The 12,408-nt window shown below is 30.5% G+C and overlaps 3 protein-coding genes across 5 annotated transcripts in view; 2 read left to right on the forward strand and 1 right to left on the reverse strand.

The window, feature by feature from the left end:
• Positions 1 to 8,308, reverse strand: part of qless (decaprenyl diphosphate synthase subunit 1 qless) — a 121,836-nt gene extending 113,528 nt beyond the window's left edge. The window contains exon 1 of one of the 2 annotated variants that reach the window (XM_074115519.1): positions 8,241 to 8,308. Coding sequence is in view for 1 of the 2 variants with exons in the window: in XM_074115518.1 (XP_073971619.1) it covers positions 1,222 to 1,422 (201 nt within the window). In the remaining variant the exon portion in view is untranslated. Of the gene's footprint in view, positions 1 to 1,221; positions 1,687 to 8,240 lie in introns of those variants that run through there. The other variant, XM_074115518.1, reaches the window with a different exon arrangement.
• On the forward strand, positions 1,671 to 6,007 carry mRpL32 (mitochondrial ribosomal protein L32). 2 transcript variants are annotated; one of them, XM_074115550.1, is made up of 5 exons: positions 1,671 to 1,843; positions 2,627 to 2,866; positions 2,954 to 3,096; positions 4,222 to 4,389; positions 5,663 to 6,007. In XM_074115550.1, exons 1-4 carry the CDS (start codon positions 1,747 to 1,749, stop codon positions 4,345 to 4,347), a joined length of 606 nt encoding a protein of 201 aa, XP_073971651.1. In that variant the 5' UTR covers positions 1,671 to 1,746; the 3' UTR covers positions 4,348 to 4,389; positions 5,663 to 6,007. The 2 variants fall into 2 exon arrangements, with proteins under 2 accessions (XP_073971651.1, XP_073971650.1); XM_074115549.1 differs by lacking the exon at positions 5,663 to 6,007 and having other exon boundaries at positions 4,222 to 4,428.
• LOC141447737 (protein spindle-F-like) lies at positions 6,007 to 11,902 on the forward strand. The gene is made up of 4 exons (XM_074115527.1): positions 6,007 to 6,463; positions 7,255 to 7,349; positions 8,524 to 8,728; positions 9,713 to 11,902. The coding sequence occupies exons 1-4, from the start codon at positions 6,007 to 6,009 to the stop codon at positions 10,048 to 10,050; spliced, it is 1,095 nt and encodes a 364-aa protein (XP_073971628.1). The 3' UTR covers positions 10,051 to 11,902.
• Positions 11,903 to 12,408: the final 506 nt, after the last annotated feature.

Raw genomic sequence — 12,408 nt, forward strand, 5'->3', positions numbered from 1 at the left:
ATAAATGCTTATTTTGTGCTATTTGCTATCTACACTGTTCTAGTATTAGATGAGATAAAATGAAATGCTAATTTATGGATTTGTTAAAATAGTTTTCCACAATTTTCTCGGAAAAGCTACAATTGATATTTTTTTTAAACTCAGTATCCAGTTTTATCAAAAAACTACTACTTAAAATTTCATTTTATAAAATAAATCCAAAGAAAGGTTGGGATGAATTAAACTTCAATATACTACAGAGAGAATTAAATGTTTTAATTAAAAGAAAATTACTTGACAAGAAGCATAAATTGTTACAAGTTTAATTTTTTTCTTTCATACACTTTGAACCCTAAAAGTTTCAAAAACTTTTTAAAAGTAAATTAATTTTAAAAAGAATTTTGGGACAATAAGATTTTTTTTTTCAAATATTCTTTTATTTTATTGTACCTGAATTGAAATCGAAGGAAAAAAAAAGTCTGATTTTGTAAAACTTTGAATTGTAATTAGAGAAAGTTCTGTTTATTCAAATCACATTCTTATTTCTTTAATCTTCTATTTAGCTGATACTTGTAATCCGAAAATTATTTTAAATTTATATAGCGAATAAATGATTAAGAGAATTTTTTAAAAAAATATATAAATTTAAACCATATTCCTTAGAAATATCAACATTTTCTATAAAAATTAGTCCATATTTAAATAAAAAATATTCTCAATTTAATGATTCCCTAAAATGCCGCAAGGTACCGCCAGCAACAAATACCCAGGCTTACTGATAACAAGTGTGGCAAAATTTAAAAATTAACTTTTACTAAAATTGGTAATATTTTTGAAAAAATCTTATACAATTATTCTATGACAATCAAAAAACTATAAATAAATTTATTAAGTATTATTTTGTAAAAATGAAGTCGTACTTTCGTGTAACTACGCCCGTCTGTGTAGGAAAAAAATGCAATTTATTTTTAGAAAAATTAAGAAATATCTCAAGCGAGGTTTTCTAAACAGTTTATACTTCAGGTTTTATGAAAAAATTTATAGTTTTCTGGTTATTTAAATGAGAAAAACTGTTTTGAAAAGTGATAAAAGATAATTTTCTTTGAAACTAGGTTAAATTTTCCATGAATAGAAAATAATAAATTCCGAAATCCGAAATCATTTAAGATTAGAAAAAAAATTTGCAAATAACTTCCAAGAAAATTTTTTAAGAAGAAAAGTACGAAAAGAAAAAATCCTTACTTGGCAATGAAGTCCAAAACTGGTGCCGTATAGGGGCTGAACTCCTGGATTTTTAATTTTCACGAACGCAGTAGAAGACTTTTTCCTGCCTTGAGTATTTCGTCCAAATTGACACAAATTCTCTATAGCACGTACACAAAGCCGACTTGACCTTATACAAGCCATAGTACTGACTGTTCTGAGACGGTGTTCACCGAGCATGTTTCACTTCAGTTTCCCCCGACATTTCTGCCGATCAGCTGTCTTGATATGTACTTTCAAATATGTCTGGCCAAAAGCCCCCTTATTTTTTATTGCTCATTAAAAAAAGTATACTCCTAATTCAAATTATTTTATATTCATTTTAAAAATAATTAATTATTATTTGTATATTCGTATTTAATATTTCTTTTGCAATGATTGTTTTTAAATGTTTCTATAAAATATTCAACTACAAAAGATAACCTCTGTTTTGTCTTACAATGAAGAAGGTTTCAAAGATAGAGTAATTAGTTTTGTTTTGAAAGAGATGAGTTAATTTTAGCGATGTCTCTGTTGAAAATTTATAGTCGCATGAAACACTTAGTTTATTCATTAGAGAATGATATCTCTTCGTTTTTTTATGGGCTTTCAAATAAACCACGTAAGTTTTATCGTTTAATTTAATCGAATTAAATTCCTTTGAACAAAATCTTTTTAGAAATTCACGAGCCTAATTTGTTGTTTGCTAAAAAAAATATCATATTATTCTACACTACATCATTATCCTTTTTAAGAAATCAATCCAATTATGCTGTACAATACATCCGAGCCTCTCCTCAAATTCTGCATCGCACTTGACAACATTGGACAACTCTTAGCTCGTCTGTAATATTTTATCTCTCTAGTGTTTATTTTAGTAACGTTTTAGTAACATTTTAGTCGTATTTTTGTTACGTCGACTAACAGTGTTTACCGAATGTACTTTTGGACTCTACTTTGACACTACCTAACACTAGATATGTACTCAAAGATCGAATAAGCGCTTTGTTCTAACAAGATGGCCCATAGCTACGTCATCCCTTCTGCCTACTGTCCAGACTACAAAAAAGCTTGATTGCATTGCAATTCTTTTGCACCTGAGTTCAGAATTAGCTTCATTGAACTTTCATTTGCTTTGGTATGAGGTAAACTTTCTTTTGGAGTGAAAATTTAAAAACTTCACGAAGTTAATACCAAAGCGTAGGATTTTTTTTTTTTTCTACTCCAAACTCAAGAAATGGTATCAGCGAGAGTTACAACATTTGGCTCAAAGATTACAGTTAATTAAAGTTGTATCTATCAATAATAAAAACCTAAGTCCCTTAACTACCTATTTTTACCTATAAATGGCTGTATACTTTTCATTTATTCATTATTAAAATATAATTTTCTTTTTCATTTTCAGAATTGTCATTATTGCCTTTAATTGAAAGCAAACGTTTGCCACCAACTAATAGCTCATCGCTTATTGATACGCTAAAGGATGCATTCCTATTTGCTGTACCAAAAAGTAGAAGAACCATACAGAAAAGGCGAAATCGTAGATTCGGATTTCCTCAATATCATTGGAAAATGCTTGTGCCTAAAACTAATCTTATAAATTGCAATACATGTGGTCATCCTCAGGAAGCTGGAGTTCTATGCCGTAGGTTATTAAGGAAAGAATGACACATAATATTATTTTATGAATATTTTAAGTTCTGAATGACCTATATAATGTATGAAATTTCAGCCAATTGTTACAAACGAATTAGAGAAGAAACTGAAGCAATGCAAAAAGCAATAGAAGCGGAGCTTAAATTAGAACCTATTGATAAGGAGGTAGTTGTTCTTTATGATAATGAAATTCAAGAAAAGGGCAGCGAATTCTGGCAGGTACTGAAATTGAGATTAATCTAGTGGTATTTAAGTTCTATGTTTTGCCATCTAGGAAGGACTTCAGTTTGCCCAATAACATCTTTTGTTGCAAGCATTTATGTGCTTGCATCATTCTCTTTTTTATTTTTGCGGATACATCGTTACCTCTGATCTCTTAGTAATTGAAGGATTCCTCCCGACATGTTTGCAATTCCAAGATTAAAGAAAATCCTTGAAACAACTTTTTCAGTAAAACAAAAAAATATGCTGGAAAACGACTAGGAGAATGGCACTACCATTATTTTGCATCATTTTGACCTTGAAAGACTCACAAACACATTTCACTCATACGCGACGATTGTAAAAACCATTTCTTCGTGTGCTCTCGTTTCGAATTCTATAAAAACTTTAGGAACTGGAAAGCTGTCTCATTAAATAGAGAGGCCTGGCGAAAGAGAAACGAAGAGGTCAAGACTGATGCACTGAGCTAGGTAAAGAAGAGAATCAGAAGACCAAAGTGGTTGCTGCTTCCCTTCACAACTCAAAAAATCGAAACTTTGCACGGTTACAACACTTCCTGACTGGCACGAGAAAATAAAGGAAATTTCTTTCAATTACATAATACAGATAATGTGCGCTGATAACGCCAGTGACCGACCTTGGGTATTGTGCGTGTTAAATAAAATCAACTGCCACTATTTCAGAGCCATGGGTTTTATCAAGATGATCTTGAGAGAGAACTCCGTACCTTAAATTTCCCCTAAAACCCATGGTTTTCAGGTATTCTTACTAGGTCAATCCTCGTTCACGTTGTTGAAAAAAAAAAAAGAAAGAAAAGTGTACTGTACACTTATTTAAAGCGTCGTAAACTGTTTTCTATATCTATCATCTGAGTCACGACGATTTGTGATATTAATTCTTAAAAACTTAAAATACTATGCAATGAATTGGAAATTTGAGTGTAGGTGCTAAATCATAGTTATATCCACAATTGTATTAAGTCTTTATCGTATCAAACCCAGTGGATAACTAAGTTTCCGGGAGTTATCCCTTCTTTTGGACAGGATTAGTAATATGCTTTATTTTCAGCACATATAATGTTATTTCTATTTATTTGATTTTTTGTTTTCTATCCATTTACAGGGTAAGAGAATAGTGGAAATGAAAAAAGAACGACCATCCTGGTTTAGCGAAAATTTACTGCAGAAAACCACCGAAGAAAATACGGATAGTAGTACAACTAAAGTTAAACCATCCGATCTAGCATGAGCACAAAATGTAACTTTGTATTATATGTAATTTTATATACATGTTAGTAATTTCATAATCAATAGATTTATACTTAATTTATTTTTGAATTTATTCTTGAACTATACGAAAACAAGAAAAATCGTTTTCCTAAAATGATTTTAGGATCAATTTCTGTATCTTTTTTTAAAAAAAGTTGGATCAATGAAGCCTGGAAGCTCGAATCTTGCTTTTGTTTTCAAGGATTTCATATTTTTGCTCTGAAATTTTGAAACCAATACTGTGCAGCGCTAATTGACTAAACCTTACTTTACATTCTTTTATTTTGGTCCTTTAAAAAAGCTTCAATATCGATTTTCAAAATTTGATTAATTCATTCTATAATTACTTTCTCCTTCTGCTGGTAAAGATCATGTCAAATGAGGATGTAATGAGGACCCTCAAGTAAGAAAAAGTGTTTTTAAGATAATGGTTCGTATTTGGCCCATAAACTCATGCGACCTGTTATACCTAGTCAGCAAAAGTATCGTGTGAAACAAACGTTACAAGTGGAATTTCAATTCTCTACACAAAACTGATGAAGCAACTTCTAAATTTTGGTCGAAAATTCGAAACCTATCAGAAATATAAAAAACATATGGGCTGTGATGGATGAAATCATCTATTATCAAATGCCATAAATGGCCCAGTTCCATGGAGGGTATTTTTTTTTGGCCAGGCGTGATGTCTTCACCTTCAAAAGACGCCAGCAGTGGTAAGTGTGTTCGGGCGATAAAGCTTTGCTAGAGGAACTATAACTACTGATAAGTCAACCTCCGATTAAAAGTTTATACATTGAGGAAGGAAATAAAATTGGTTTTAAAAAGACACGATATCATTCTTGAAACCAATCTGAGAGATGGTCTTAGCTAGTGGTTATTTTAAGATTCCAACACGGATTCAGTCGCTGGCCCTTAGATTTTCTCTTTATAGGAGCTTCTTACAGCTCTGTCACGAGAGGACACTGTGCGGAGGCCGTCAGCCCGTCAAAAAAGCTACGGGCACCATTGACCCAGATGTTGATACGCCTTAAATTAAAAAAAAAAAATCAGAGCATGAACTGTTGCATTTTTTGGTTTAAAACCTCAAAAAAGTTGTTAGGTTAGTCAATTTTAGAATTATTCACATTTAGATGGTAATTTTATCAATGGGCGCCCCTTCCAGTAAATATTAATGCTACAAATAACAATTTTTTTGGTAACATATTTTTAATATATAAATTAATGTTTTTAAATTTGATAATGAATAATCTTAACGCTGAATTTTGAAATTAGATATGCTATTTTTAATTTTACAGAAAAAACTTTTAACCTAATCTTTGGAGAAGTAGTTTTGCGTTGGATGAGACCGATAGAGCACTCTTATATCAGAATCAGTAAACTAAAATAGGTAGTGTCATCAGAGGGCAGGGCTTGCCAGCTGATATTGGAAAGGAAACCTTGTTGGGTATTATTATGGTACATTGATAAGATTAAGTTTTATGGTTTCGTGATGATTATTTAACTGATTTTGTTTCTTTAATATGTTTTTTGCCAAAGTAAGATAACCTACATGCATAGTGAAAGTTTGAGTGATGTGCCAGTGAGTTGACCAATGTTTTAAGTTATAGTTCATAACCCAAAGAAAAAAAAAATAAACAAAATGAATACAAATAATTGTAATGTATTGGATACACATTTAAATAAAAACAGTATAAACGATAAAGCTCATGTATCTAATTACGCCCTAAAAGTTGCTTTACATACAATGAAAGAAAGATGTCAAAAGCTGCAAAATCGTCTTTCCTGTTTAGAAGAGGAAAATCTCCAGTTAAGAATTGAAAGACATAGTATACCAGGTGTTGCCAAAAAAGAACGTGATCTACACATAGATAACATTACTTTACATAAAAAAATTGAAGAATTAAATAGGCAAAAATCACAATTGAGCCATCACATTTTTATGGTTGCTACTGAAAATAAAGAATTATGGGAAAGATTATCAAAATTATCTGATGAGAAAAATGTTGAAACTTATTCAAAAAACTTGTTAATGACTTCCAACAAATATACAAATGTTATACCCGATAAATCGTTACAAATATTAGAATTATGTAAAGGTAAGCAAACTTTCATGTAATTATTAAAATAGTTGTTAAGAAAATAATGTATAACCAATTATTCAACAATTTAACTCTTAGTGATAGATTATTGTGTGGCATATTCTACCAGATGTTAGAATCCTCGCTGATACAAAACAAAACTTGCGTTTGAATAAGAGAAAAAAACAAAACAAACAAACTACAATAAAGGTTCAACTGCGATAAAATACAATCACTTCTAAACCAAGGGTAGTCGAATAGAACAGTAAACGTGAAATGTAAGATTCGCGGTCCCTCTCTGTGGTAGAATAAACGAAACAGGCTTCCAGGAGACGTTCGGACAGAAGTAGCAAGCCAGCAGTACTAAACATTAGTCTGAGGCAAGCGAAGATCTGTCTAAGCTACTGCAAACGAAAAAGAGGTACGAGGCGTGCTTCAGTCTTAAGTAAAAATTGAGAGATCTTAAACTATTGAAATGATTAAATCGGGGGGATATCTCCCAAATGCACTTCGATCAGCCAATTAAGAAAATATAAATCTATTAACGGAGGGTTAAAGACAGACGCAGATCTAGTACTGAGATTGTCCCAACGAAACAAATTTAGAGTCTGTATTTTTCATTTTTTGGTTTACAAATTCTTTCACACAAAATTTTGTAATAACTATTTATTTTATTTTTTTAATCAGTAGTGCACAAAACGAATATTTTCTCTGAAAACTGAATATCGAAAATTTGACAAGCTTTCTTTGATAGAAAGTAAAAGATTAATATTGCAAAATTAGCCAGTAATTTTATTTATTTTTTTCAGATACAAAGGAAGAAAGTCTGGAAGAAATCTCGCTAAAAGTTTTAAACAGCATTAGAAAAACTAGACCATCGTTAGAAGGGTCAGAATGTGATGACGTAAGTAAAAACCCTGGTAAATTAGCCTAAAATTTCCACCTTTTGTCTTTGGCACCAAAGCTATTGCAATGCTTTGGCATTTTTAGTTCAGTTCAGTCGGAACTTAGGCGGTCAAATACTGTTCTTCATCAAAGTCTGATCTTGATCTTCAATAGATCATGCAGTGACCGACTCTACATCGTCCTCTTGTTCACCTTCCCCCTGGACTTTATAAACCTTTTTGGATATCCTATCCTTTACGAGAATAAAAAAAAAAACCTAGGTTTTTCTAACGTAGTTGTGGGTTTCCTTACGAAGCAGAAACCTGGGCAACTTCACAGTTTCTTGCTAGTAGTATTGAGGCTGTGGACATGTATTACTGGAGGAGATGTCTTAGAAAAAGAAGAAGAGAAAGGATAAAGAACGATAAAGGAGAGTCTATTCACAAAGAGCTGAGATGGGATGCTCTCGTTTGGCTGATGCCTCAAGGTGGGAGATGGTTGGAGCAATTAAGGCGAAAGAATTCACTACTGCGATCGTCGTGACGTTGGAATTGGCCGACAGTATCAGTTGTAGGCGATTGATAGAAATAGTAATCACAGTTCAAGTTTTTAACAGAATTTTCTCTCATATTTTAGTGCAAGGTTATCCTTTCTTGGTTGCAGTTCCAAAGAAACTGAATCTGTCCCATGTCCTAGTTTAATATAGGGAAGCATTGACCTAATAGTAAAGAGTAATCCCTTTTTTTACCCCAAAGAATAAGGTTTTCATTTGATCTGTGTGTACTGTTCCTAAAGGAAACGTGAACTACACATTCTCCTCCTCCTTCCCAAAAAGTAATATTCATGACGCTGCAAATGAATGAAAGTCAAACTTTAAGCAATCCAAGTATTCGTAACAAGAGTTACATACCTTCTGTCTTCACACTTCATGTTTCAGAAGATCTCTTTCTTTGAATCCCGGTCTTCAAATGTGCCTCAAATATCTGCCTTTTTTTTTTGCCAACTCTGGAATTAAGTTTTAAAAGATAAATTTTGAGTTAAACGTTTATTAAAGGCCATTACCAATAATTAATACATTTTTTTATTTATTACAATAGTCACTAATTTATACTTTTGAATAGTTCCTATTGTTTCACTAGTTGCAAACGCTAGTAATATATAAACTACTTTCATTAGAATGATTTCTGTTTTAGGCTATGGAATGGCAGACGAATGCTTTGAATGTCAAAGGGTGTGAATTCAATATAAAACGAGAAGATGGTCAATCCGAGCTTGATGGAGTAATCCACATGGAAATTAAAGATATTTTAGATAAATTAAATATAGAGAAAGCAATGTTAAAGCAACAGCAGGAAGAATTAAAAAATGCTTTGGAGCTCATGCAAAGAATTGCTAAAGGTATTATTTAAATTTTTAATTAAAAATATTTTAAATTGTTTTATTGGTAAATTTTAGAATTTTTAAAAATACAATCATAAATTGATCGCGTATTTTGTTAGACTTGGTAGTTATGAAAGCTCTTTCTTTGAAAAAAAAAAGTTTAAGCGATATTACAAATATCTTTTATTCCGGTTTTTTGCTTTGAAAAGATTGCATTTTGCTACCTACTGAGCCATGTTTTGAAAATGACTAAGCTTGAATTTGAACACATTAGATACTTGATAAAAGATTAGTGTACGGTGCATTGAAATGACAGCTGCATCTGAGATATGCAGTAGCTTCTCTCTAAAGTACCGATTCACTGTAATGTACGGTCCTGACATACATATTACAGAGGGGGTTAAATTTGTAGCTAAAATTGCGATGTTTGTGGAAAATTTCAAAATTATAACATTCTAAAATTTTTTTAAAAATGCGTTCTCATTTTTTTAAATTTCCTGTTTAGATTAATAACTTTTCTGTGAAAATTGATTGTAGAGGTATGTAATAGTGATATTTTTGGTTAATGTCTAGTTATATTTCCTGAATAATAATCATTTTACTTCATCACGTCTTCTGCCGAATGATGTGCATGATATAATTAAGAACTTTTTCCGATAAACAATTCATTTGCTAAAAGTAGGTACTTTAAAAGTTACGAAGAGGTTGAGAAGTATATTGACTTAAAATTAATACGGTAATACCGTTGCCAAAAATTTAAATGCTTGCACGTAAGTAGAAGAAAGTGGTAGAAAGTAGAGGTGCTTTTAAATACATGATTCAATGCTTAAAAACTTGTAAAATAACCTAGACTTTGTTTGAAAAATGAAGTATGGCCTTAAAGTCAGATCTGTTGTCTTTAAAGCTGTAATTTGGCTCCCCATATCAGTATTCATGACCACAGTCGTCGATACGCCAAAAAAAAAAACAAAAATTAATATATTTTTTTCCTGTAATTTGCAGAAAAGAAGTCACAAACTTGTAAAACATGCGCCGCACGGTATAATGAAGAAACGGCCAGCAAAACTTCTATAAAACCACCAGAATTACCAGAAAATATTACAACATCTGCAGCGGCAGACATAGAGGAAAGAGATAAAAGTGATTTAGAAATGAAATTTTCAGCTGGAATTACTTTGAAAAATAAGGAGAACGCATTTGAAGATCGTATATGCCCACTTTGTACGAAATTCTATGCAAAATCCACACCTTTTGATGAATTTAACGATCATGTATTAAGTCATTTCGTAGAAGACGGGGAACAAGATTCACATATGAGTCTGTTTGAAATAACTGCGTGATATCAAACCATTAGATGAAAACCTAAAAATAAAAAGAAGAAAAAGAAATTAACAGCAATAATTTCTTAAGGTTTTCCTTCGTTGACCAAGGTTTAATTTTTGTATAAACTATTTAATATTCCTTTAAAAAAAAAGAAACAAACAAACAAAGAACAAAAAACTAAGTCTTCATCTTGTGCCTAATGTATTAAAATGTAAATAATTTTTTACAAAAGTGTTTATTAAAAATCAAAAAAAAGGTATATGTTAAAGGATTTGCATGAATAAAAATGAGAATTTACTCATAGTATTGTACTTATCATTTTGAGCTTATACTCTTGATTGGTAAGGATAAAAAACTATAAAATATCGAGAATTTATATTACATACTCATCCAATTCTGTTATCTATATCAATAGGATACCTATATTTTCAAGGCTAAAGGTTATTTTAGACAAATATAGTGCAGATAATAGCTGTTACAACGAATCAATTATAAGGAAAATTTCAAAAATTTAATTGACCGGAGATATAAAGAAATATAATTTTCATTTTGGTAATGTTAATGGTAATTAATTGAAAGTTGCTAGAAAACTGCTAAATAGCACATCCCTTATTTGAAAAGTATGTAGTGTCAAAGACATTAGATGTTAATGCACCTTAATTAACAAAGAGAAAAGTATCTTCTTATCAAAAGCAATATTCTCATTATTACTAAAAAGAAATTCTAAAATGAAATATGTAAAAAATGTTTATTATATTTAGTTTAACTCAATTTATTAAAATCTTTCTTTTAAACTCTCAAACATCAACATACAGTCACTTTCTATTGGTTAAAATAATCTGGACTTTTGAAAATATAAAAGTATTTTTAAAACTATGTTGTAAATATTCTTTTGAGATATTCAGCAAATTTTAAATACTAACTGCCATTTGGAGTTTATTTAAAATTTTATAAATATTTAATCATTGAAATAAGCATTTATTGATTCAGCATTTACTAGTTTTTATTCTTACCTATTTCAAATGGTACAAATGTAGCAAATGTTCCAAAATGGCAATCGAATGTAATAATACTCATTTTTATTAATATTAACAACTATATCCTGGTTATAATATATTGAAAACATTTTATTGAACGATTTTAGGTTGTGGTATTACATATATTTATCCTACTGGAAAGTGTTTCATGTTCGAGAACAAAAATCGTAATTTAATGATGAACATCTCATCGCAGTTTTATTAATTTATAATTTTTTTTTTTTTTTTTAAGTTTGTAAAGATATTATACTGTAAAGATATTTAAAGATAATTAATTATAAAAAATATTTGAAATATACAATACTTACATTTAAGTTTAAAAAAGTTGGAGGTCGCCCACAAAAGTCAGCATCAGATAGCGGAAAAGTGCTTACGTCTAAGCACAGCCAATTGAAATATAACTTGACAGTGCTGCCCATTTCTTTATTCAATATAATTTTGCAAAAATTATAGATACCATTAAAAAATATTTCTATATACATATATAAAAAATAATTTGAGACAGAAAAAAGTTTTTTTTTTTAATTTTTGAAAAGTCAGCAATTTTTAAAAATGTTTATAATACTGTCAGGGTAGTTTGTAGAAAACCTTCCATTAATAATTTGGATAATGTTGGAGAAACTAATCTTGGAAGTTGGAAGTATTTGTAAGTAATGAATTTCTATCAAAACTTTTTAATAATCAAAATTTATGTATAGGTTTCATTTAAATATCACAGATCATTCTAATTTGAGGCAGTAGAGGTAAACATTGTTGAAAGAATTATTTATGTTTATTGTTTAAAATTTATGATAAAACAACTCTTCCTAAAATAAAATTATTTTTGTTTTAATTTCTTTTTTTCATTTGATATTCGTTACATTGGATTCCAAGTAGTGTTGAATGAAATTGTCGCTGGAGCCAGCATTAAAGAAATAGCTATGCGTTTTTTTTTCTGTAGTAAATTGGGGGCAGCCCTGAAGTTAGTTGATGGTTACTTCTGCTTTGTTAAGACTCCATATTCAATCAGAGTACCCACATCCATCAATAAAGATGTACATCTCATCAACCAGGTGTCTATTTGAAATATTTGTAACCAATGTACTGTTCACCCAGCACCTTTAACCATCAACTTAACAAATTTTTCTATTTTTGTTTGCTGAATTATCCCCTTTTTCACTTTTATATTAGGATCAGTAGAATTTCGTCGTATAGCAGTTACGTGACCACACTAAGTTCTAGAAACTGTCCGAGCAAGAAGATAACCAAGATTCAAAAATCTTGAAACTTTCTCGCCCCAATAGGTTTTGAGATACGTGACTACAGGAAAATTTGCTTTCTGAGGAACATGGTTGGTGA

Source organism: Rhodnius prolixus, unplaced genomic scaffold, assembly GCF_049639745.1.
Source record: "Rhodnius prolixus isolate KJV_2025 unplaced genomic scaffold, Rpr scaffold_13, whole genome shotgun sequence".
Classification (NCBI taxonomy): Eukaryota; Metazoa; Arthropoda; class Insecta; order Hemiptera; family Reduviidae; genus Rhodnius; species Rhodnius prolixus.